Here is a 23,959-nt window from a genome sequence, read left to right on the forward strand (position 1 = left end):
GACTGATATGTGCATCCTTCGGGATCACTAAACTGATATGTGCATCCTTCGGGATCACGAGACTGATATGTGTATCCTTCGGGATCACGAGACTGCTATGTGTATCCTTCGGAATCACGAGACTAATATGTGCATCCTTCGGGATCACTAGATTGATATGTGCATCCGACGGGATCACTAGACTGATTGATGTGTGCGTTCTACGGAACCACTAGACTGTTTACGTAGGGTACCCTTTAATAGAAAGCTAACTGTTATCACCCTAACGGGCCCAGTAGTGGGTCCCTTACTGGGTATATTTTATACTCACCCTTTTCTTCTTTAACTTTTCAGGTAAGGGTATGGCGAGGGGCAGACCGGCGAGGGGCAAGAAGGATGCGTGAAGGCCATATAGACGGGTCTGGTTTTCTTTATGCTTCCGCTGATGTATTTTGTTACTTGTTATTTTTCATTTGTCAGATTGAGTCATGGTTAGAACATTTGATTGGTGGTTTTGTATTTTGATGATTTGAGAACTATATTTTGGAACTCTTGGGAACGTGATTTAAAATAGGGTTCGAAATTGTTTTTGTGATATTTTAAACGTTTTTAATGAATTGTAACCGGTCTTTTATGAGCTTGTGCATTTTACTGTCAAATCTTAGTACTACGTAGTGACCTCAGCTTAGTTCGGAAAGTCAGGTCGTTACAAAAACATTCAAACTCGCCTAAAATGAGAAGTATGTTTGGCAAAAGTGAATATCAAACATTCAGGAAAACAAGGGTATTTTGGTAATTTGAACATATTCTTTATTTTGAATTTTAAAAACAAAATATTAAATCTCGGAGTCGATTCCAATCGAGATTGTCTGTAAAAACAAAAATGTTTTTTTTAGAGTGCACTACTTTTAAAATGTAAAATCTAAATTGTAGTGTTTTTATCATTTTTCCCAAAATAAATACCTGTGTAGTTTCCTAGATTTATGTTTTCTAAATCTTGGGTTAAATCATATTTAGGTGGAAAAAAAAGTCCTTTGGATGTGGGTTTTATCATCCCTTGAATGATGGGATTCCTTCTTTTTGTGTTTCTTTTTTCCAAACCAATTATATTACACATTCAAACACAAGACATTTAAATTTCAGATATTTAATATCTTATAATGAACAATATCTACAGTCTAAACAACTTCTAAAACTAGAAAAAAGTATTCAAGTTTATAACATATCCTACGTAGTGTCATTTGATTAAGTAAATTTTAATATAAACACAGGAAAAGATGTTATCAATAGTACAAAAATATTGATACAAATATATGAAAGATCGATGATTATTTTATTAAAGAAGAGTTAAAAACAAAACAATAAATTTACCTTTAAAAATATATGTGATTATTAATTAAAAAAATATTTCACACTTCAAACATTTATAACTATAAAATAAATATGAAGCACACTCTTAATACATTTAAAATTTGGAACCTTCCATATTTATCTATTTATCTATTGAGTTGTGCTCAGGTTATATCGATATAAATTTAAGTCTAACGATATCAATTTAAACAAATGTAGATTAAATAAAATTTCAATATCTCACTTAATTAATGTGAAAAATGTATGTAGATAAAAATATTCATACGAAAGTTCAATCTCAAATTAAAAGAAGAAAAAAACACATACCAAAAAAGAAAACCATATATATTAAATTAATATCATCTAACTCATTTTATAACTATTTAATTTTTAGTTTTAAATTAGTTCGATTTCTTTGACTTTTTTTATCTAGAATTTTAGTATGAGTTCAAACATACTTGGTTCAGGAGACATGGAAATCACAATAAAAAAAATCACAAAATTTAAAAATCAAACGTTAAAAACTTTTGTTCAAATAGTTATTCTTAAAATTCAAATTAAGGTCACAAGTTCGATCCCCTCACAATGTATTAAAAAATAATATCTTAAATCAAAATGAACATAGTTCAATTAATATATTAATACTTGGAATATGATCCGGTAAGAAACGTTTTAATAAATTTGAAAAAGAGAATCCCAGTAATAAAAGGCAAATTCAAGAACAGTAAAAAGGAAAGTTTTATTAAAAGTGAAAAATATGTACAATGAGATGTTTTGGATCTCTATGGACTCATATATTCAACCAAGATAGAAACAGAAGCTTCAGAACACATCTTCCCATTCATACCGAGTTGTCTTACTCGGTCCCATACTCGAGTTAACTCAGTGAAGTTCCATCTTCCTTCTTCAGCCACAACAACTCGAACTGGACCATCAACGGTGGGAGCGGCGGGGGAGGAGCCACCCTCACCGCGGAGTTTAGCCTGCTCGGACGTCCATAGGTCTATAAGCCCCGACATGGCGACGAGTAAAAGAATTTAGAGTAAGAAGTAGAGGAAAATATTTTTGCAATGATGGAAGATAGAGGAACATGAGATTTTCAATATAAATAAGATCACTTAAAGAGTAAACTTCAAAAAACTGGATTTATGTCTGTGTGCTTAACAAACTGTTGATTTGGTTGGTTTTGAGTTTTGAGTTTCTTTTATTTGTTTGTTTTTAAAATTTTAATTCTATTCTATGGGAAAAGGGAGATTCCCACAGGAAGAGACTAAACCACTTGCTTGTGGATTACTTCACTTCGAGATTATCATTTCTTGTGAAAAGTGTGATGACGTTGCAATTTAAATTGTACCCCACCTCTGAGTATATAGTAACACAGAATTTCTAAGAACTTTTAAATAAAAATTAAGGCAAATTGTTATTGGACAATTAAATGAAATGTAATAAATAATTTGAAAATCTAATTCATATACATCCATCCGGATGTTGGCTGATGTTACTATATGACAAAATTGATCAAGAATCTGCCTTCAATAACATCATATAACATCCATACATAGGCATCTGGGGTGTACAGAAAACTGAATCCGAAAAATCAAACCGAACAAAACAAAAAGTGACAAACTATCATGGCATTTACACAAAAGGGGCCAGTCTACATTTACATTCCAATTTTCACAGTGATGGATAAAGTATATAACCTATTTGAATGGCTAAATAATCATTTTCCTAAATGATACAATAACTCATTACATTATTCAATTTCTCATCTGCGGAAGTTATGTTCTACCTTCTTCGGATTATCCATGCAGTATATAGGTCGTTACCAAAATCCCAGACCTCCTCAGCATCAACATTGCAATATTCCGAAGCAACATCTCAGATGCCAAATGGAGCAAATCTTGGTATCATTATAACTTTGAAGCCCCAGACGTAGCCCATATTACCTGCCCTCGACCTTGCGTGGGGCAGCATATTGGAACATGAAGAATGTGAACGCTGTTTGGACACTTCGTCAATAGTTCATGCGCACAGCTCAATAATGGAAATGCCAAGATGGATCTTGCACAGCTTTTCGAGCAGTCGCTGTCACTTTCTTCCGCACTGTGACTGAAGAATCCATATGATGAAATGAATCCAGCTGTAGGGCGAATGGATGCAGCTAACAAGAGGTCCCGCATGGTGGTAATTTTAAACATACCCCAGCATGTCCTTCCAAGTTCTGGATTAATGAATCTGGTGCTAGTATTTCTCGAAGAACCTCTCCTAACCATCCACCAGTACAGGTATTCAAGATTCCTCGGTCTTAAAATTTCAAATCCATGGAGTCCAACCTTCATACATGTTGCACAGGTTGTCTACACTCGTTGCTTGCTTAAGTAGATAATCCACTTGCTCAGTAATGCTAAGTTCTCTGTTAGTTAAAAAGATAATTAGAGATCCAGCATAGAGATTGTCAACAGCTCCAAGTTAAGATTAGGTACCTGTTATCGACATTGTCTCTTCCATTCAGTTTCATCTCTACACGCCGTAAAACAGACATCGCATATGCATTTCTACCTGAGAAGACCATAACACAAGACTTCAGCTTTTGGAGTAAAATATGCAATGCCACATCAAATGGGGACGATTCAATATTCCCTCCGAATGCAAAGCTCATGTACAAGAAAGTTGCGCTGACTTTCCAATAATCAAAAGCAAACATTACTGAATTCGAAAGTAGAGCAAGGAACTGAGGCTAATTTACATGCAATAAAGAACGCTAGTTATGATTGATTTAATATGCTTTAGAAGCACACTACTAGCCTTACTATATAAACAAAACAACATAATATTTTTAGTGGATTTAGTTTTCCGTCAGGACCCAATTATTAATACTTATGCTGGGAGGGGTAGAAGTGGTAATTCACCCTGCAGCAGTTAGTGTTGTTGACTGCTTATATTTGCTTAGTCATTGTATTTTGGTTTATGTTATCTTTTGTATTACATGGTGATACGGTAAAGGAGATATCCATCCTCTCGAACTGGTATGAACTTTGAATTTTCGGATCATGAAAATATGTTGCGACTCTTGTGGAGATTCCTTAGAGTTGTATTCTTTGTGATAGTTTTCCGTTCTAAAATAGCTAATTCCCCTATCCACATATACATAATTTAAAATAATAAAAACATTAAGAGCATTGATCAATAAATAAAACAAGTCATCATAAATATTGTTTAATGCAGCAGTGGAAACTCTAATTGGGAACTAAGGATATTAGACATGTGTCTAAGTGAAGGTACGCTACTTACCCCTGCTTGCACGACTCCAAGCAGCCTTCTGAGCTGGAGGAGCCTCTTGATTTTCATCTTCTAATCTCTTATCTGATGAGGTTACACCACTTTCCTCCCCCAGCCTTTCAACAGTCTCATTCAACGGATGTGACGCAATAGGAGGAACTTCAGTAGATTCATCAGGTGGTGTTGCAACAATTTTAATTCCACCATTCAACTCATTGGTTGATGACTTTCTAAAACAGGTTTGGCTACCATCTGCGGATTTTGTTTCTGACTCCTCCAAAGGTAACATTTTTCCAACATCAGTTTGAGAAAATGAGGTAATTTTTGGAATAACTCTAGCTTCTCTGTCACTAGACCCGTTATGGTGTTGACCCATATCCTCTGTTAGGTCGTTGGAGCTATCTGGAAAGCTACCAGTGGTGAAGTCAGACTCAGAGCTGCTGCTGCAGAAGCTATCAGGTGGAGATAACCATTCTTTATCTTGCAAAGAAAGTCTGGTAATATCTGGGATATCTCTGCTACTCTCACTATCAGACAAGGACAGGCTTTCTCTCTCCTTTTCAAAGTCAACTGCATCTACTTCACTATTGAACTGAGACTTGGTTACGTGAATTTCCTCTGACTTAATTTCTTGGCTTTCTCCTAGTCCTTCAAGAGCCTGAAAAAATAGATTTCACATTTGGTGGAAATTCAGTAACGTCGGAAGTAATGTAAAATAATTCATGAAATTAACAAGCTGAACTAGACTCCATTCGTACTTTATGAAGATTTCCTGCATGGAGACTTGCTGTTCGTGCAAGCTTAGTAAACATGGAATACAGACCCTTCACAGATAATGTCAGAGAAGGAACCAAAGGTTTGAACATCTGACAGGCCTCTCTAATTCTCAAACAATAGGACTGATATATAGCTTGTCCATGTATGGGTGATATTTCCATCTTGATTTCTCTTTCTCTCGCCATAGCATCAATCATGGCAGCAACATCCTTGGATAACATTGCCTCAAGGGGAAGGAGGACTGAATTTGCCTGCTTAACAAGTGAAACAATAAGCAAACAATGGCATTGGCATGGGAAATACCTAAACCAGTATCAATTCTCATGGGGAATGCTACCAGCTGACTACAATTGGAAGCAGACTACTCTATCATGCTCTGCGTCATGATTGTCTAAATTAAATAGACTGGGATTTAGAGACATAAATGAGAGATCAAAATACCTTTGCAATGTCTTCAATAAGTTGACGGTGAATTACAGCAGCCTCCTTTCCCAAATTATGAACATCATGCAGATCTTCGGTTATTGCTAGTACCTACAGGAAATGTAGAAATATTAGCTGCATTTGAACACAACTTTGTCATATACTTGATCAAAAGAGATCAGACAATCTAAGTGCAAATAAATCAAAAACCATATAAACAGGTGAAGGAAAAGTGCCAGTGAGAAGAAATCTAAAAATCATCTATAAAGCATAGAACATCTTTAACGATTTTCTTTTGCTTCCCATATTGACCATACTGTTTTTTTAGTTTAACATCTTGGTTGGGTGATTCAATCATTGACCTCTCAAACAGAAGGTATATGCTTTAAACCAATTGAGTTGTGTTCAGATTGGTCTCATGTTAATCACAGTTGTCATCTTCCATACAAGAGATTACTGAAATTTAAGCCTACAAAAAATAATTGATGCATTGTGCATAGAATAATATCTTGATTTGATTTTAGATGAATTGATGGCAATCAGAGATATGATAAAAGTTGATTCAAATCAACAGAGCTATGTTCATGTTGGTCCCATGTTAACCATTATCATCTTCGCTAAAAGAGATTAATGAAATTGAAGCCTGCAGGTGCCTGTTAGGACTTGCGGATTTCCTTTTGAAGGAACATCCTGACAACAAATCCAGAAATATTGCTGACAACACAATCACAACAAATCAAATCTAGAGCTTCATAGATACATTCAGTTACCTCTTCAAGCATAGAACCACACTCAGAGGTCAATGCAGTGTGGTTCCTTGAGACACTACCAAATGCTGAGAGCGCAACACTTGATTCATATGCACAATCTCTCATACTGAGAAGAGTGCTTTGTAAATCACCTACAAAGAAAGCCAATATGTTCGTGCAATGAGCAAAAGGTATTGAAAATATTGCATACAAGGATAATCTTAGTGCATAAACCATAAAGATAAAAACTTGTGTTTGTCAAATGTCAAATGAGGAAAATGTGTAATTCTTGTGCTTGATCAGCTTAAATAACAGAAAGTTGCATGACCTGATGCGGACTTCATTTTAAGATTGGCAATGCGAAGATTATTGGTTGCAGCATATAATTCGTTTGAGGCAGCCTCCATGCTTCTTTCTGCAAGCTTCCATTCTTGTTCAGTACCTGGTACAAGACGCAAAAAATAAGGAATCATCAGTGAACCTGAAAGATATAGATTTCCTTATTGTAGCCCAAGAAAAGACAGTCTACAAGTTGATCCAGTAAAATAAGACTTCTTTATATTAAATTCTACGAATCATTAAACAATTTTTTTTTTTTTTTTTGACAAAAAATGCAGTATTAAATCTGAAAATAGAACTTTGGGGGACAATTCTAGAAATAAAAATATATCTTTCATCTAGGGACTAAACTTTCACTTTGTAACTATCAGAATTCAGAAGCTTCACAATGAACCACATATATCTTCAGAACCTCTATATTTTGATGATAATCATTATACTATTCTGGATTTCAGGAAATTTTAAAATTTCTAAGCAATTTTTCTCTAGAACCAAAAGGGCTTAAATAGTGCAATGAGACAACATCAACATAAAAGAGAAAAGCTTGCTCACGGGCGAAGGAATGATAAGAAACATCCAGTCTTGTTATTGCGTTCAAGTAAGCTTGCTGCCATGCCCTGCTATCACTATCTGTACCAAAAGCATGGTCTCCTGGAAATTGAAGCATGCCATCTCTTGATGCTTCAAATTCCAATATAGACATGCAAATCTTAATAATATCCGATAACTTTTCTCTAGTTTCCCATAACAACTGCCTCCGCCTCAAGATATGGTCATGGAATTGAGGAGGAATCCCTGAAGCTTTAGAAGTATTTATCACCGGACCAGTATTTGGGCCACCACAAGCCCACCCCATTGCTCTCTCCAGCTGTGCTTCAGCTGTAAGAGAGCCTCGCTCACAAGCTTCTAGGCCTTCAATTGACTTAGCTATCTTTGAGGTAGCCGATCGCAAACTTCCCAGCAATTCAGATCGGCTAAGGTCTAGAATAATAGGGTATAACCTATCCTCAACAGGAAGAAATTTTTGCAAGGTGGCCCTATTAAATTGTGATGGAGTCAAACTATTGTCATGTAACCACTCCATTTGAATAATTTCCAGACTAGTCTTCTGAAGAGTTTCTTTGAGCTCATTCACCTGTCTTCTCATAAGTGAAGCTGTAGACCTTGCTGCTCTGGCAGTTTCATGGACATTACAATGTTCCTGAAGCATGTATCGGATCCTCTCGATAAATTCCAAATCTTTAATTTGTTCATCGTTGTGTTCATGGAAATTGTCTTTTCTTGCCTCCAGTGGTTTTAAATGTTCCCTTTCTTTATCCAGCCAAGCCAACAATGCAGGAACACCCCGTTCTTTAAGGTACCGAAAAATATATTCTTGAAGCTGAAGCTCAAGTTTTTTCTTCATAACATTAAAGAGCTGATCAAATCCAAAATTCTGATCTACGGCTGAAGCAATTTCATGTATGCACGAATCAAGGAAAGAATCCACAACAAAAATTTTCCAAATAAAGAAAGAATGACTGCTCAATTGTCCATCAAACCTCCAAATATATTCAGATATTGGGTACCCAGAACTCACCACATCTGACAAAGTAGGAATCCCATTTGAGATGGATGAAAAGGAAATTTCAGAGGAAGACCAGATTTCATCAATAGATTCCAGTTCAGAGAATGGTTTAACTAATTTGGCCAATAAGGTGTTGCCTTTCGTAAAAGTCTCCACTGCAGCACTGGTAAGAGAGTGAAATTGGCATTCTGATGAAGCCAATGCATGTACTAAATTAGCCTCCCTCTTTGCAAGAGCCGAGCTACGTACATCTCTCTGGTTCCAAGCTTGATGGAGTTGATGCAGTTCTGCCCTGCAAGCTTCCTCCTCTGAAGCAAGCTCCTCGGCCTCTTCCCAAGAGAGATGATCCCTGCCCTTTACAGCAGCTTCCTCAAGGGCCAACTGCTGCTCTGTAATGAGGCCAACATTGATAAAATAATTTTTTTCCAATTCAATTAACGAAGCCTTCTCTAATTGAACCTCCAGAAACTGCTCTAGTGCTGTATCAACCGATCCCCGAATTTGTGACACCAGCCCAAATGCATCCATAACTTCTGAATTCACCGAAATAGCAGATCTAATTATATCAGGTAGAACAGCCTCAGTCATTTTCCCTATCAGGTCTTTGAAAGAAGAGAACATGACAGCAAAAGTAGAAATCCAATTTCTATGAGAATGATTCCTATGCCAACTTTTATATTTGTTTTCAACGCTCAGCACCTTAACATCAATCAAATCGAGTAATTCAGAATGAAACTCTGACAAAAGCACACATTTCTCCACTTGCTCTTCTAGATTGGAGAAAACAACATTAAAATCATGAGATGGAGTTTTATTCACTAGTCTCCCATCATTCTTATCATTAAAAATGTCCAGCATTTTTCCTCTTGCCTCGCAATATAGAATATCCAAAGCAACGTTAATACTAGATAGTAGCTTGTCCTTTTTCTCCTTTTCTGCCACAAGCTCCAGCTGCATGTTGATGTCCTTTTTCCCATCATGTGTAAGTCGTCCCATCTGGAGAGATGGAATAGCTTCTCTCTTTACAAGGCCAGCAGATGTCATATATTTAGTAAAAGTTGATAGAAGCTGATCCTTAGCTTTCAATTCAGTTTCTGTATCAATAGAGGTCAAGAGCTCAGTACACTCTTCTTCAATTTTTGCAATTTCCTTTGCGTACTTCTCCACTTGAACACACATATTTTCATGACTGACTTGTACAGAATCATTATTATCATTTACTTTCATCATAAGTTCAGTAGCCTGTCTTCTAGCAAGTGAAATAATATCAGAGGAGAGGGCATTCTTAGATAATTGTAAAGCCTGAGCCCAGCCATGAACTACACTAGTTGTTACATAGTTTAGAGGAAGAAATCTCTGCAAAGAAACAGAATAAACTTGAATTGTAGCTATAGCAGAAGAAAGTCCATCGCTTAGTGCAGCTATAAGCTGAGAAATCTCCCTATCTATATCATGGCATTGCACTTGTGTGGGCTCAGGAACAACTGTTACTGGAACTCCAGCCACCGTAACGGCAGATATAAGTGACAAAGCTTCTCCAATTCCTCTCATATTCAAACACATGTCTACTTCTGGAATCAAATTGCTCCTTAAATTATCGAGGATTCTTCCATGTTGCTCAATCCAGGTTGATGCCTCTTGAGCTTTCTCAGAAACAATAGCCTTACCTTGAGCAAGGTCTCGAGCCTGCATTTCAAATAATGTACGAACTTTCTCTGCACTAGATGTTGCATCAGCAACAACTGACTTAGCTGATGTTTCACGCAAAACTATGTTTGATCTTTCTTGTTCAGCTTGATAAAAGAGCGTAGAGGCAAGCTCATAGTGATTTAGGACATTTGCAAACCCCTGGAATAGATTATTTGGTTCAGAGAAATTCATGGAAGCAACAAGCGAAGATGGTAGAAGCTCAGGAAATTACAAACAAGATACAAGTGTCAAGCAGTACAGTACCTCAAGCGAAGACTCAGCAGCAGGTAGGGCAGCCAATAAAAGATCATGATGCTCCTGGAAAATTTGAAGAGTTATAATGAGTTTACACACGCAAAATCTATTAAACACAAACTCTAAACATTTTAATTCTTTTAAATTTAGAGAGTTATAATGGAACCTAGGTTAGTATTGGACTCCACAATATAATGACTCATTATTGTACAGTAATTTTTTGGGTAAAAAAACATTTCATCTATTGTACAGTAATGAGTCCAAGTTTTATGTTTTGTGATCACTGATTTCTGAGTGAGTAAGTATTTACCAACATGGAATGAAAATTTCCTGGAAAATTAGAAATGAATTTGAAAAATTAAGAACTTTCAAGGAGTGATAGAGATAAGTCCATCTTTTAAATGAGGAAATAGGTGTTATACATATTTAATAGCACACATCAAATAACTTAATTGACTTGAAGCATGCCAAAATCTCATAGACATGGCTTACAAATCAATATTATTAGTTTTTAAGGAAGTTGGATGGTCCTGAATCCTTCCCGGCTTGCCCTCTCATTCTCTCTCTTTTTCCCCCATACAAGTAAAGTACCTCTCTCCCTGTTAACTTAATACAAACAGCAATAACAAACTACTGCTTCCAAGAACCCTTTTATCGTTGGTATGACCTACATGATTTCCATTCAAACTAGCCAACATTATCACCCAAACAAATGATTGGTTCAACAGCATCTGGCTGATTGGTCATCTTCTTTCCACACCTTTTATAGGTGAACTTGATTGGTGGTTTATAAGCATAAATGAACCAGAAATACTAGCAGAAAAGACAATAATCAAAGAGAAGAAAATAGAAATAAAACAATTATCATTCAGTGAAATTACTAGAACCTGCAAGGGGACACGAATTTCCTGCACACGAGATGCAAATAAACTCAAGCTAACAGCTAACTCCATGCCTCTTCTTTCTTCACCACCTATGGCGGCATCATCATGGAAATCACCACGGGTCCATTCCACAAGAGGATCCCACACAAAAACTTCTAGCAGCATTAGGAGTATATCTTTGTTCTTTCTCAGAACTTCTAGCACAGCCTCACAGTTTGCTCTGAAGGTCCCTTCTATTCCTGTCAGTCCTAAAGCTGCTTCCATAGTTTGAGTGAGACGAAAGGGAACAATCTCTGGCACTTTCAGTTTCTGGCCTTTATCAAAACAAACATTATAGTCGATATGTACAACATCTCCAGTAGAGAAATCCATAAGAATATTATCCAGATGTCTATCTCCTAAGCCCAAGATGTGTCCCACCATACTCATTGCTGCAACACTTCCAGCATACCTGAGTAGAGAACAAAATTTATATCTTGCAAGACTAGCAGACTGAACCTACATTGTTGCAAATCAAAAGAAATGAAAGAAAGGGAAAACTATCACAGAATGGCTCAGCATCAATTTAGTTTTATCACGAAAGAGTTGGCTGGCAGCCAATTATGAACTGAACTTGACATATTCCAAATTGTAAATTTAGAAGTTCTGAATGTTATTTTCAGATTTTCCTAGCCAATATCAGCTCTCAATCATCCAAAACATATTTCACCATCTACCCTCATCACGAATAAGATCTCTCTTCTTCAAACCTTGCACCTATTTTCTGTGTTTACTCTCAAGTCTCGTGTTCTTTTTTTTCCCGAGGAAACATACCTAATACCTTGTACTTATTTCTGCAACAAAATACTATTTTTACAGATTTTTATTCAAAAAATTGTTTTTAAAATACTCTAGCAAACAAGAAAACACTAATGGTACTAATTATATATAAATTTTTAATGTTTTCTGTTATGAAACCTGATTTTCAAACAAGCCAGTAAATTTTATTTCTTTGTAAAGAAATCCTAATTGAAACTTTACTTTCTAGAAAGTAAAGCAAATACAAGTAAAAAGAAGAATAAGAAAGAAGAATATATATTTTATAATACAACTTGCAAGCCAGACAATCTTTCTTAAATAAAAATCACGCTGAAAAGTAGTATATAGGAAAGTAGTTCAAAAAAGAAGAATTATAGAAAATTACAATTCAAGGAAAAAAAAATAGAAGAACAAGGAGAAGAAAGAAGCAAGAAAAAATAAAGGCAATCATAACTTTGGTAACCTAAAATTTTCTGTAAAAAGTGTCGTTAAATAAAATCATGCTGAAAAATACATACCATTGTATATAGGAAAATGGTTCATAATAGTATATAGAAAAATGGACAAGGGCCCTTTGAAAATAAAATAAAAGAACAAAGAGAAGAAAAAAGCAGAAAAGGGTAAAGGACAATTATACCTTTAATAACGTAAATTTTTTCTATATGCAAGTATAAGCAAAACAACTTTTTGCCGATTAGCCCTTTGTTTGTATGTGACAGAAAGAAAGTTTAGCATGTTACAACACAAACCAAAATAGTTATACCTTTTCAATTTCAAACTGAAAGCTTTGAATCCTTCACTAGCACACCAGAGTTCTTGATAAAGAAGTTGTCTGGGAACCTCCTTCATAAGATCCAAAAGAACTTTACGTTTAACTTCATGGGGCCAATCTCTACGTGAAATCACTCTCCTTATGCCTTTCTCTTTGAGTGCCGGAATGATTTTACCATAAAACATATCACTCGGACGTGGAAGCTGTGGTGGAACAGAACTTTTCAAATTGCTAGCACCAACTGCTGAGAGTTGTGCCACCTGGACCCGGTGTTGCCATGACTTGAATACTGTATATACACTCATTACATTGTTCACCCATTGGATGAGACCAGCTCTACCACTAATTGGAGTTACAGAATAATAGCGAATGGATAGAGATTGACCATAAGTTGAATGAGATGAATACAGGAAACTATTGACAGCTTGCAGCATTTGCATGATTCTAGCATCAAGACGCAGATCCTCTCTACCCTTTAAGAGATATGTGTAGGTTTCACCATCAGAACCCAGTATTACAAGCTTTTTAGGTTTTGTCTTTGTGGACAAGATAGTCACTTGCTCTGAGAAAGAACCAATTGTAACAGTTCCTGAAAGATTAGAGCCAATGCTTCTATCAGCTTCTGAATAGATAACATGCTTCTCAAAACCAGGCATTGGCACGTCAGATGATGATAACAAAGTTAACTTCGGTGCAACTTCTTTTAAAGAAATTGATGACTTTCTCTGATAAGATGCCAAAGATGCTGCAATATCATCAAATGGCCGCCATACATCAACAAGTGCAGCAGCAGAGGCTGGAGGATTCTTGAAGGTAAAAATAGCTGATTTCAGCTGTTCTTTATACTCTTCATGGAACCAGGTTTCATGGGGTGTTTCAGGTTTTCGAGATGTTGAAGCCAAGCGACGCTCCAAAGCCACCACAATGGGAGCCATCATGGCTGAGTACTTGGCAGCATTTATCTTGTCTTTCTCACTCTGGCTGAGAGTGACATTTGCAGCAATTCGAGCAGCTTCTTCCTTGAGTACATTTATGCGTCTCATGACATCTGCAAAATATAGACTTCTCAATGTTTTACTTTGTATAAGGAAAAACAAATCAACAAAATTCTCAACAATTTACAAATTGGCATTTCTCATAATTCAAGGTGACAGATGTACAACAGATAGTGTTCAAGTAACATAAACTCTTCCAAGTCCACCTTTTGGAGCCTTGCTTGCAAGCCCAATAGCATAAACTCTGCTCTGATTAGGCTTACATGGAAACATGACAAGCCATAAGAAAATTAAAGTTTCCTTTGGTCTTCAGCCTATAGAAATTTGAACAATGATGATAGACCCCAAAGGAAGTTTAGAAGGTGGTCTTTGTCCCCTTTGGGTGAAGAATGCTCTTGAAAGAGGCAGAAGGCCTTGGCCACCTCTTTTGCATTGTGATTTTGCTAATCAAAATTGGACCGCTGCCGGAAAGCTGGGTTTACAGTTTTGTCTCTGTAGAAACATTGACGATTGGATGTTGGAAGGACTTGCTGCTTAGAATCTGAAGAAAAATGCCAAAGGGGTGGGTAGTTTCACCTTTAGAGCTCTTTGCGGCTTATTTGGAAGGAAAGAAACTATAGTCTAGAACCTCCGAAGACAAGTCTTCTACACCCTTTAGCTTCTTAAATTTTAGTGATAGCACACAAAATAGGCCTCTTGGTGAATATCTTTACACAATAATTTCTTATGTAATTACAGCCTTTTGATGATATTAGTGATTGGAAGACCCTCCTGGTATAGCTCTTTTTGGCCTTTGGGGGCTGTCTCAACTTTACCCTAGACTGTTGGACTTTTCTGAATATATCTTTGTTATTTCTTATCAAAAAAAATGTTCAAGTAAAGGCTAATTTACAAATTGGTATTGTTCTTGAACGTTACAACATGCCAAGGTGAAGAGCTAGTTATAATATGTCACAGCAACTACTTGGTGCAGGAAATTCAGTAATAACAGAAACTTAAGCAAATCATAGAGCAGGTATGATATCCCTGAGTCTCCAAACCTACAGGTCAAATTTGGCACCTAAAATTCACGTGAAAGGTCAATTATGGTCAAACTTGAAGTTATATTTATTATGGTGAGTTGGCAACCAAAAACAAATTTTTGCATTATAGAACAATTTATGTCAGGTAAAAGTTCCATTATGTACATTTAAAATCATGTTTCTCACCTGTCTGAAGATCTTGAAGTGTGCTGAGCCATAGCTCTTCCCAAAGTACAGTTACATTTTCCAGCTCTTTTATCATCAACTGAACATCTTCGATCAATCTTGGATAATGCTCTTTCTGCAGGTATCAGAAGCATGTTTCAACAATCTTGCTTTTCAACTGTAACCATGAATTTATTGATTCAAACCGAAAACATTTCCAACAACAAGCATCATGCCATTGGAAAGTTTCTCAATTTAAAATGGAGGCGGGCACTCGAATTTGCATTTTGCTAGGCAGTATCATCAGCAAAATATTAAAAGAAGGTATTTTTCTACATGATTCATAAAGCTGTCAATGATTTTTTTTTCATACAAAGAGGCAACTATCATTCAAAAGTATATTCAGAGTAGAAATATTACAAGAAATCCTACCTTAAATAGAAATATTAACTGAAAACAAAACTAGTTTTTTTTTAAAAGGGAACAAAACTTTTCATTGAATTAATGAAAAGAAGCAAACAATCAAAGTACAGTTCAAACAAAAGAAAGAAAAACAGCCAAAACTAACAATAAAAACGATAGTTATGAATCCATAATTTCACATTTGAATTTTGATTATATATCAAATTGAAGATTAGAAATCTCCTCGACTCTAGTTTTTGCATCAAAAGATCCAAGCTCAGAAAGAAGACTCTTTTCTTACCTTTTCCTATTTTCTTCCTAACCAGCAGTCCAATATTTAAGATATTAAAATTGATATTAAAATTGATACTAAAATTGGATCTTATACCAAAACCAGCCCATCATCATATATTCTTGCAGTGAGTCATGAAATTGGCGGATTAAGAATAACTGTCTTTGAGAAACTCTAACACTGATTTCTGCCTTCATTCCACATAAACAGAAGATTTACCCACTTTTCCAAAGGATTCCACCACAACTGGCATCCAACTCTTATCCAAAAAACACTAGAAGTGTCTTTTAAAGCCTAGTCAATAAAACTCAAAGAAGCCAAAATGACACTCAAGAGTCAAGACCATGATCAATGACATCAACTATCTTTGAAAATCCCTGTGTTTCTCTCTTTCCAAATAAATTCCAAAATAACAAGAAGCTAAATGTGTGTTTTTCCCTTATTCCTCCTTAAGCATGAAAACTCCTCTGTAAACAATCAATTTACATCCTGTACAAAAAAATCAATTTATCACTTCTTAGAGATGGTCCCTCTTTTTCAAGCTATAATAGACAATTTCATTTTCTAGAAGAGACCATACAATGGTACATTGAGCAAGGATAAAAAGAAAGACCAAACCGATGAAGGTAATATACAAGCCAGTGTGCAGACTCCATCATGAAGTCAAATATGGAAGACTGATCAAATTTTGATACAATTTTGGAGGAAACATGTGAACTGAATAATTGAGCCCCAGTCTAGATAGGGACAGAGATTTCAGACCTAAAGAGCCCCAGAACTGAATAAATTAGTCAGTTTCAAAGACTGAATCACTCAAAAGTTAATCAGACAACAGATAGAATAAGTTTAAGACCTATTTCCAGTCCAGGAGCAGCTTCCCCCCCATTGCTAAAAGAAGCTTTAAATAAAGACATTCAAAAGGAGAGGGGAAAACTCCTCATCAAAATAAAATGTGCTAAATATGAAAAGGCTTGATGAAATTAAATTAATGAAAGAAAGCATGTTACCAGAGAACCAAGTATATGCTGAAGCTCCTCCGAAGGCTTCTCTTCATAAGAATTTACATCAACAAGAGTTGGGTATACAATAGACCATGGAGACTGCTTAGCCAGCATCATCACCAATCCCTCCAACTGCTTCCTCACAATTTTCTCAGGATGAGAACTCAGGCGAGCAAATAACTGTGGTGTCACTTCCTAGAATCATAAATTAAAAATAAGTTCTAAACAGCAACATTATCAAATTGGTCCCAAAAGGAAAAACAAAAATGATTTAAGCAGAAATGGAAATCAAACCTGCCACGGAGAGAGTGGGACTGTTGATAGAGCAGGTTCAAGAGAATCTTTCAACTCGGCTCCATAATTGAGAAGAATATGTAGGACGTACAATGTCGCCCTCAGTGTGTATTTTCCAGACTTCTGTTTCATTGACCCGCAGTCATAGCCCGCAAGCTGACCATCACAAGCTTTTATAGACGAATGCAAAAGATATTGTATAAATCCGTTAGCAGCATGACCAAAGAGAGACACTCTTCTACTCCTCAGGGACCTCCAAACATCTACCAAGTCCTGAATAACGGGTACTGCACTAGTGTCATCTAGGTCAATACTAGCATGCTGAAAAAGTAGCTTTAACTCGGAAGTAAAGACATCGGCTAGGCATTCATTCCCAGGGTTTTCAGTATTTGACAAACCAGCTGCAGCCTCGATGATATTTATTACTTGCTGCAACAAGGCATTGACAGTGGCATCAAGTTTCAAATCCTCTGAGGTCTCAGAACTCCATTCTCTTTGATCATCATTAACAATTTTTGCTTCATGACCTTTCTGAACAAGAACATAAATCAGGCGTTCCACTTTTATGATTTCATCTTCAGTTAATCTATATTTCTCAGAATGAACTTCAGGATCTAGTATAGAAGAAAACAAGCATGAGTGGAGAGCAGTTCCACTTGAAGCATGGAGAGAACTTTCAGCTTGAGTAAAGCACCAAGATGCATAAGAAATCCATGCCTTACCAAATATAGGACAAAGACGAGTGGATAATTTAGTCATCGTACCCACAATCTCCTCAATGATAAGTTCTATACTTGATCCAGAATGTAAGTTCTCATTACAGATGGAGAATTCACCTCTTACAGAGGATTTATCAGTCACATTAAACTCAGCAATTAGCTTAGGTATAATATGATCCAAGTTCAAAGCTTCTAAATCCTGTTTTAACCATCGAGAAAGTTTTAAGCATGCTTTTGCTTTCAGAATACCATCATCAAAGTTTGACTCAATTGAGTTGAAAGACATGATGTGAGGATGCACAAAGGACCAGATATTTGTGAAAGCATCTTCAAACCTTTTGTCAGCTTGCATTAACAAGATTCTCTCATACTGCAAACTTGAAAGGAGAAACAGACAATGCCTTTCATCAGAACAATTTGATATATGGTCGCTAATATAATTGTTTAAATTATTCGCCAACATCAGATTTTCTTGTTTACGAGCTAAACTTAACAAATTAATACAGAGTTTAAGGGTGACTGGAGAAGTTGGTGAGATCACTCGATAAACCCGAAGAATTTTTATCCATGGGTTGCAGTCTTGATTAACTCTGCAAAAAGAAGATTGCACCGACTGGACATAAACACTCAATATTGAATTTAACTGTTCGTGCTTGTCTGCACTGCCTGTAAGCTTGTAACCTTCTTCAAATGCAGAAATACTATGTAATTGTGTAGCAAATGCAGCTGCTTCTTCCAAGCCATCCAAAGGCAAGACTGACAACGTTTCCTCCAGCATTGCCCTTGCCTTCTGGATTTCTTGGGACACCTTTTGCATCCTTCCCTCGTTATGTAGAAGCAGTGCCTGTAAAAGCATCTGCTCACTCCTCTGCAAAGCCAGCTTGGGATCTAGAGTTAGCTCACTGCTACTCTTAGGTGTCAAACCAAGACATGCCCATGATGCCTCATAATCTCCTTCATCAAAGTGTGCCAATGCATGGATTGCATTTATTTCATTGCCAGCTGTAGTTAGAGCACCAGAGTAGCTCTTCCCAGCATATTTAGAACGAAGAGATTGCAACTCCGATAACCATGATTCCAGAGATGTCCAATCAGCCATAGCTGTATATCCCTCAATAATACGAGCAATGGTGAACTGTACACCATCAGAACCCATAGATGCAAGTGACTCTTCAGTCTGCAACAAGTGGATAAAGTGAGCAGCTGCTTTTTCATACTGACCTCTTGCTTGATAGACTAGCCCTGTAATCCATGAAAAGGGTCCTAGTATACCAAAGTTACCAAGACTCTGGCTTTCCTCCAGAAATAGGGAAGAGAACGTCATTTCAACCCATTTCTGTAGACCAACTAAAGCTTCTGCTTCATGACTTTTACAAAGAGCCAAAGTCATGTGCCTCAAAACCCTTGAGATATCTCTGGTAAGTTTATTTGTGTTGAGGATGTTTTCACCAACCTGTATATTACACTTTTCCTTCATATGTGACATAACAAGATTCTTGAACTCCTGCAAACGCAGCGTACAATATTGGATTGCAGCATATTGGCTTTGAAGTGCCAATCCAGCATTCATCATTGGCTCACACATACGTGAAAACCACTCCTCACAGACTTTCTTGTTTGCTCGGAAAAACAATGAACTTTGGCGAGTAGCAGGTGATAAGACTGCAGACCCCTCATATGCATTATAAACATTTTTCTTTAAGGCCTCAACGAAATCCAATAGTAACCTCATTGGCAATAAACGGGCTCCAGAAGCCCCAACCATGGTTAAATTCCCATCACTATGTTCATTATCAAGCTGTAGCAAGTGTGCTATGTCCAAAAGCATTCGTTCTAGTGCTGCAAAAGTCTGTGTAGGCCCACCAAGGTTCGTTCGTAAACGCAGAGTAATACAATATCTAGCTGCTTCATGGATGGCCCACCAGACTCCAGCTACACAATTAACTGAGCAACTCCCATTAAGAAAATCATCATCCAGCCTGAGGTCCAACCATAAACCATTTGCACCTAGGTTCCCCGTCTCCTCACTTTGACTCAAATCAACGTCTTTCAATCTCTCACATCTATGGATGAGCCGCTGGGTCCACGATGCAACAGGAACTTTCCATCTTTGAGATATGTAGCTCAAAATGGAAATAAGTTGTTGAAAATGAATTTGCTGAGGAAGCTGCTTCAAGGCAAATACTTGTTTCCAGTGCAGGCTAGATTTATGATCAGATCTCAGAAGATGAAGCCTACAAGCAGGATATGATCCAAGGTCATATTGACCACATGCATAAAATGCCGTGGGCAAGATATTAGAAAGCAACCTCACAAATGAGTTTTTGATTTCATTATCTGGATCACCAAGTTTTTCCAGGACTATGTCAGCGATGGGATAGAAGTATATGGGATGAACAATTTTTGCTTGCAGAAGCAGCTCCAATACTGAAGCTGCATTAGATCTCACCTTAGGTTCCCTGTCAGATGCAGCATCAATTACCATGAAAATCAAGTTTCCTATGACACCAAAATATCCAAATTCTTCAAAAAAGTTAGCATATGTCTTGTCATTCTTAAAAATAGTAACAACATTCTCACAAAATCTCTGAATCCAACCAAGGGTTGTTATTTTAACTGCTAGTGGAGAAGCTTTATGAAGGGCTTTGGAGAAGAGGGCATTGTATTTTGTTAGTTGTTCAATAATAATAGCTGAATGATCCTTCTTTAGAAGGGCTTCATCTATCTTTTCTCCTAAATCCAGAAAACGGTTCTCGCTGCTCAATTTCTTCAAAGAGCACTTGCAAAAGAATTCAGTTGTGGTCAACCTGTCCAATGTATCGAGGATAGCAGCTTGCAATTCTACATAAGCCGGAAGTGGAAAGTCAAAAGGATTCAGTTTTTCCATAATGAAGGAAATCAATCTTTCTGACCTTTTTAGACATGTGAAAGCAACGTTTTCTTGGCTTATCAAACCAATAGTTCCACTAGAGATAGTACATGTCAATAAGGCTCTCAAATCAAATTTAATTAGGGCAAACAAATCCATATTTGAATAAAATTGAGAATCAAAAATACCATCGATACCTCTTTGATCTAAACCTTTTCCTAACAAGCCATTGAACATAACTAGCTCTTCAATTAATAATGCCACCGTTTGTTCAACAACTTCATTATTCCCATGTTGGAGCAAGAATATATAAGTGGCAGCAGAACTACCTGTTACCAAATGATTTGGATGCATTCTAAGCTGAGATATTGGTGCATCAAATTGCAGTATTCTGTGCACAGATGACGGCAGCAGCCCAAATTTTTGAAGGGACAATAATTGAAGGTTAGTTTTCAAAACACCATGAACTTGAAGAAATGTAATCTTCTGACCTTTCACTACACGGTTAGCTCTGGTCATTTCCAAACTTTGGAATAGGATATCAATTGCAAGTGGATAATAGGTGGAAAAACGTTCACGTAATATTTCTGCCAAAAGAGTCAAGCATTTCCACAAATTATCAATCCACTCCAACCATCCAAATTTACGTCCAACCATAGATAAGCATCCCAACAACTGAGGAAGCATTCTCGAAAGAGGTTCACTTATTTGCTCAAGAAGGTTCAATTCCAACAACCCAGAAGCAGCAGACCGAAGAATTGTTGAAAAACAAGAAAGTAATGCAAGTAACCTACGGAATTGTTGTGGCGTCCCAGGACTGCCATCTTGAAGTAATACATCCATGTCACCCAAGAACTTTGACAATAACCCCAGAGAAAACTGCAGATTACCCACCCAGTGCTTCTGAAACTGTAAGAAACTGTCCATAATGATGTGCCTATCTGAATCGCTTAGATCTGGAACTAATGCCCAACCTAGAAGCAGATCAACAATATCAAGGAAATGAGGTTGGAAGCATCTAGAGAACTTCAAAGAAATCAAAGTTAAAACTCCTAATAGTCCATGTAATAAAGACAAGGGAGTCCTCTCATCCTCAAGAAGTACTTGGCATGCTTTAAGGATTGGCAAAGCAAATCTCTCCACAGCACCAGCTTCTCCAATGTTAATGAACTCTTGCAATCCCTCCAATGCCAACTTGGTGGTTGCATCACCTGCAGTAACATGGCTAAGCAATGGCAATGCCCAACCAATGAATCGATCAACCAAAGCCCCAAGTAGTACACTATTTTGCCTTCCATTTGGTGATGCAGTGATTGAACATGAGACAGCACAGAGAGCTCCATAAGCAATGGCTGCTGCCTGTCTCACTGGGTATGTCCTAATATATGGAATCAAGTAATAGTTGCATCAATAACAACATTCAGTAAAGAAAATGATGGATCCACGTTTTAAGTATAAAACAAGAACTGGAAACAATAGGCAAAAACCTACTTTTCCCATTATACTACTTAGCAAAAGTACTAAAATTTTGGGGAAAATGAGATTGAGTATTTTCAATTTGAGTTCAAATGAAGGATGATTGCCCCAGCTTGCTCAAAATTCCAATTCTTTTTTACCCTACAACATTTGGGTATCAAAGAAACCCATAAAATATTGAATATTAAATCCTAGGTTGGTGGCCAGGCCACCGTGGATTAGCTCAAAATTCCAATTCGTTAATAAGCAAATTCCTAGAGAGACCATGAGTAATGCACACAGATAGGAAAAAGGGCAACAATGAAAAAATGTATACGGACTCTAAGCTCGAAGCCAAAAATAACAAACGATTTTTCGGCATACCATCAAATGAAAAACGGTACAGAAAAATCAAGAGAAGAAACTCCAGCAATGTATAACCAGAAGAGGAGGTCTTACTTATCAGATAGAAGCTGAGAGAAGCCCTGGGAGAGGAAAGTGGCGGAGTGAGTTACAAGAAGCGAATTAGGAGGATAAACAATGGCACGATGGATTGAATTGATAGCTGCAATTCTAGCAGAGTCGTCCTCGTCGGAAGTAGCACCGGCGGTAATGGAACTTGAGGTAGTGGGATTAGGGTCATCCTTCCGCAAAGCTACGTTGAGAAGTGCCGCTAGTTGCTGCTGTTGGTGGTGAAGCCCCTGCATCATCCTTCTCCATGGAATTTCCTGAAAGAATTCATTGCAAATTCTTCAAAACCCCAAAAGACTCCGAATGATGATTCAGAATCATTCAAATTCTTTCTGCTACGGAAAATTCATAGCAGTTCGTTCGCGTTCCTGAGATTGTGAAAACGACGAAGAATTCGTGAAAATCAAATTCTCAAAGAGGAAAACTTTCAGCCTTCAGTTTCTAAGTTACAGTGAAAAGTTCAAGACATTATTAGAAACGCAAACTGGTGAAGAAGAAGAAGAGGAAGAAGATGAACAGAATTCGTAGATACTCCAAATTCTAAAGCTGTGTTGGGATTTAGAGGAAACTCTAATGTCACACAAACTGATTACATTCTTCTTTTTCTTCTTCTTTAAATCAATTATTGATTTATCAAAATGAAGATTTCTCAAAAATAAAAAACACGAAGATTTCTCAAATTATTTTGTCAAAGGTGATATATATGTATATATATTTATATTTATATTCATATAATATATAATCCCTCATAATTTGAGGTTAAAATTAAAACTAAATAGAACTAATCATACAACCAAAATAGAGAAATAAAACATATGACAAATTTACTTCTCGAGCTATAAGAAATTAACAAATTCACAAAAAAAATTAATATCCTAAATCTTTTGACAAGTCAAAAGAGTCTTAAAAGTTTGCCAAGAGTTTAGGCTCGTTAGCACAAAATAACAATTGATCACCAAATGGAGACATCATCAGAACAACACTAAGGAAAGATAAGAACTTTTAGTGCGTTTATGTAAAGCTGACATTTTAAGATACCATCATATGAGTCATAGGTCTAGACATAAGAACCTAACCTTGAGCTCCAATATAAAGGTAAGTAATACAAAGAGAATTCAAGAAGTGAAGATGAAGAAGAAAGGAACTTATACAGATGGATTTCTGATCTTATATTGATCAAATGAACTTTTCTTTACATAATATGAAGAGGCTCAACAAAATATTTTAACATATAAACTAATAAACAAATAAACTGTATAACAAGAAAAACAGTTTTACATATTGTAACAATTCAACGAGCTGCCTTAATATCCCCCCTTAAGCCAATGTCTACTACATTAACAACACATAACTTTGTTCAAAGAGGGGTGAATGAATGTGCAAATAGTGGCTTGGTTAGAATGTCTGCAT

General features: G+C 36.6%; 1 protein-coding gene across 2 annotated transcripts; it reads right to left on the reverse strand.

Moving 5' to 3' along the window:
- Positions 1-2,843: 2,843 nt before the first annotated feature.
- LOC103498422 (uncharacterized) lies at positions 2,844-23,158 on the reverse strand. 2 transcript variants are annotated; one of them, XM_051079402.1, is made up of 16 exons: positions 22,538-23,158; positions 20,064-22,001; positions 17,036-19,988; positions 16,748-16,936; positions 15,068-15,182; positions 12,856-13,912; positions 11,298-11,745; positions 10,420-10,473; positions 7,452-10,314; positions 6,889-7,002; positions 6,582-6,712; positions 5,830-5,922; positions 5,370-5,639; positions 4,624-5,269; positions 3,816-3,891; positions 2,844-3,745 (listed from the first exon to the last, which is right to left on the reverse strand). In XM_051079402.1, the coding sequence occupies exons 1-16, from the start codon at positions 22,786-22,788 to the stop codon at positions 3,646-3,648; spliced, it is 11,298 nt and encodes a 3,765-aa protein (XP_050935359.1). In that variant the 5' UTR covers positions 22,789-23,158; the 3' UTR covers positions 2,844-3,645. The 2 variants fall into 2 exon arrangements, with proteins under 2 accessions (XP_050935359.1, XP_008459237.2); XM_008461015.3 differs by having other exon boundaries at positions 17,036-22,001.
- Between the last annotated feature and the right edge of the window lie 801 nt (positions 23,159-23,959).

The sequence above is a fragment of the Cucumis melo genome, chromosome 11 (assembly GCF_025177605.1).
Source record: "Cucumis melo cultivar AY chromosome 11, USDA_Cmelo_AY_1.0, whole genome shotgun sequence".
Lineage (NCBI taxonomy): Eukaryota > Viridiplantae > Streptophyta > Magnoliopsida > Cucurbitales > Cucurbitaceae > Cucumis > Cucumis melo.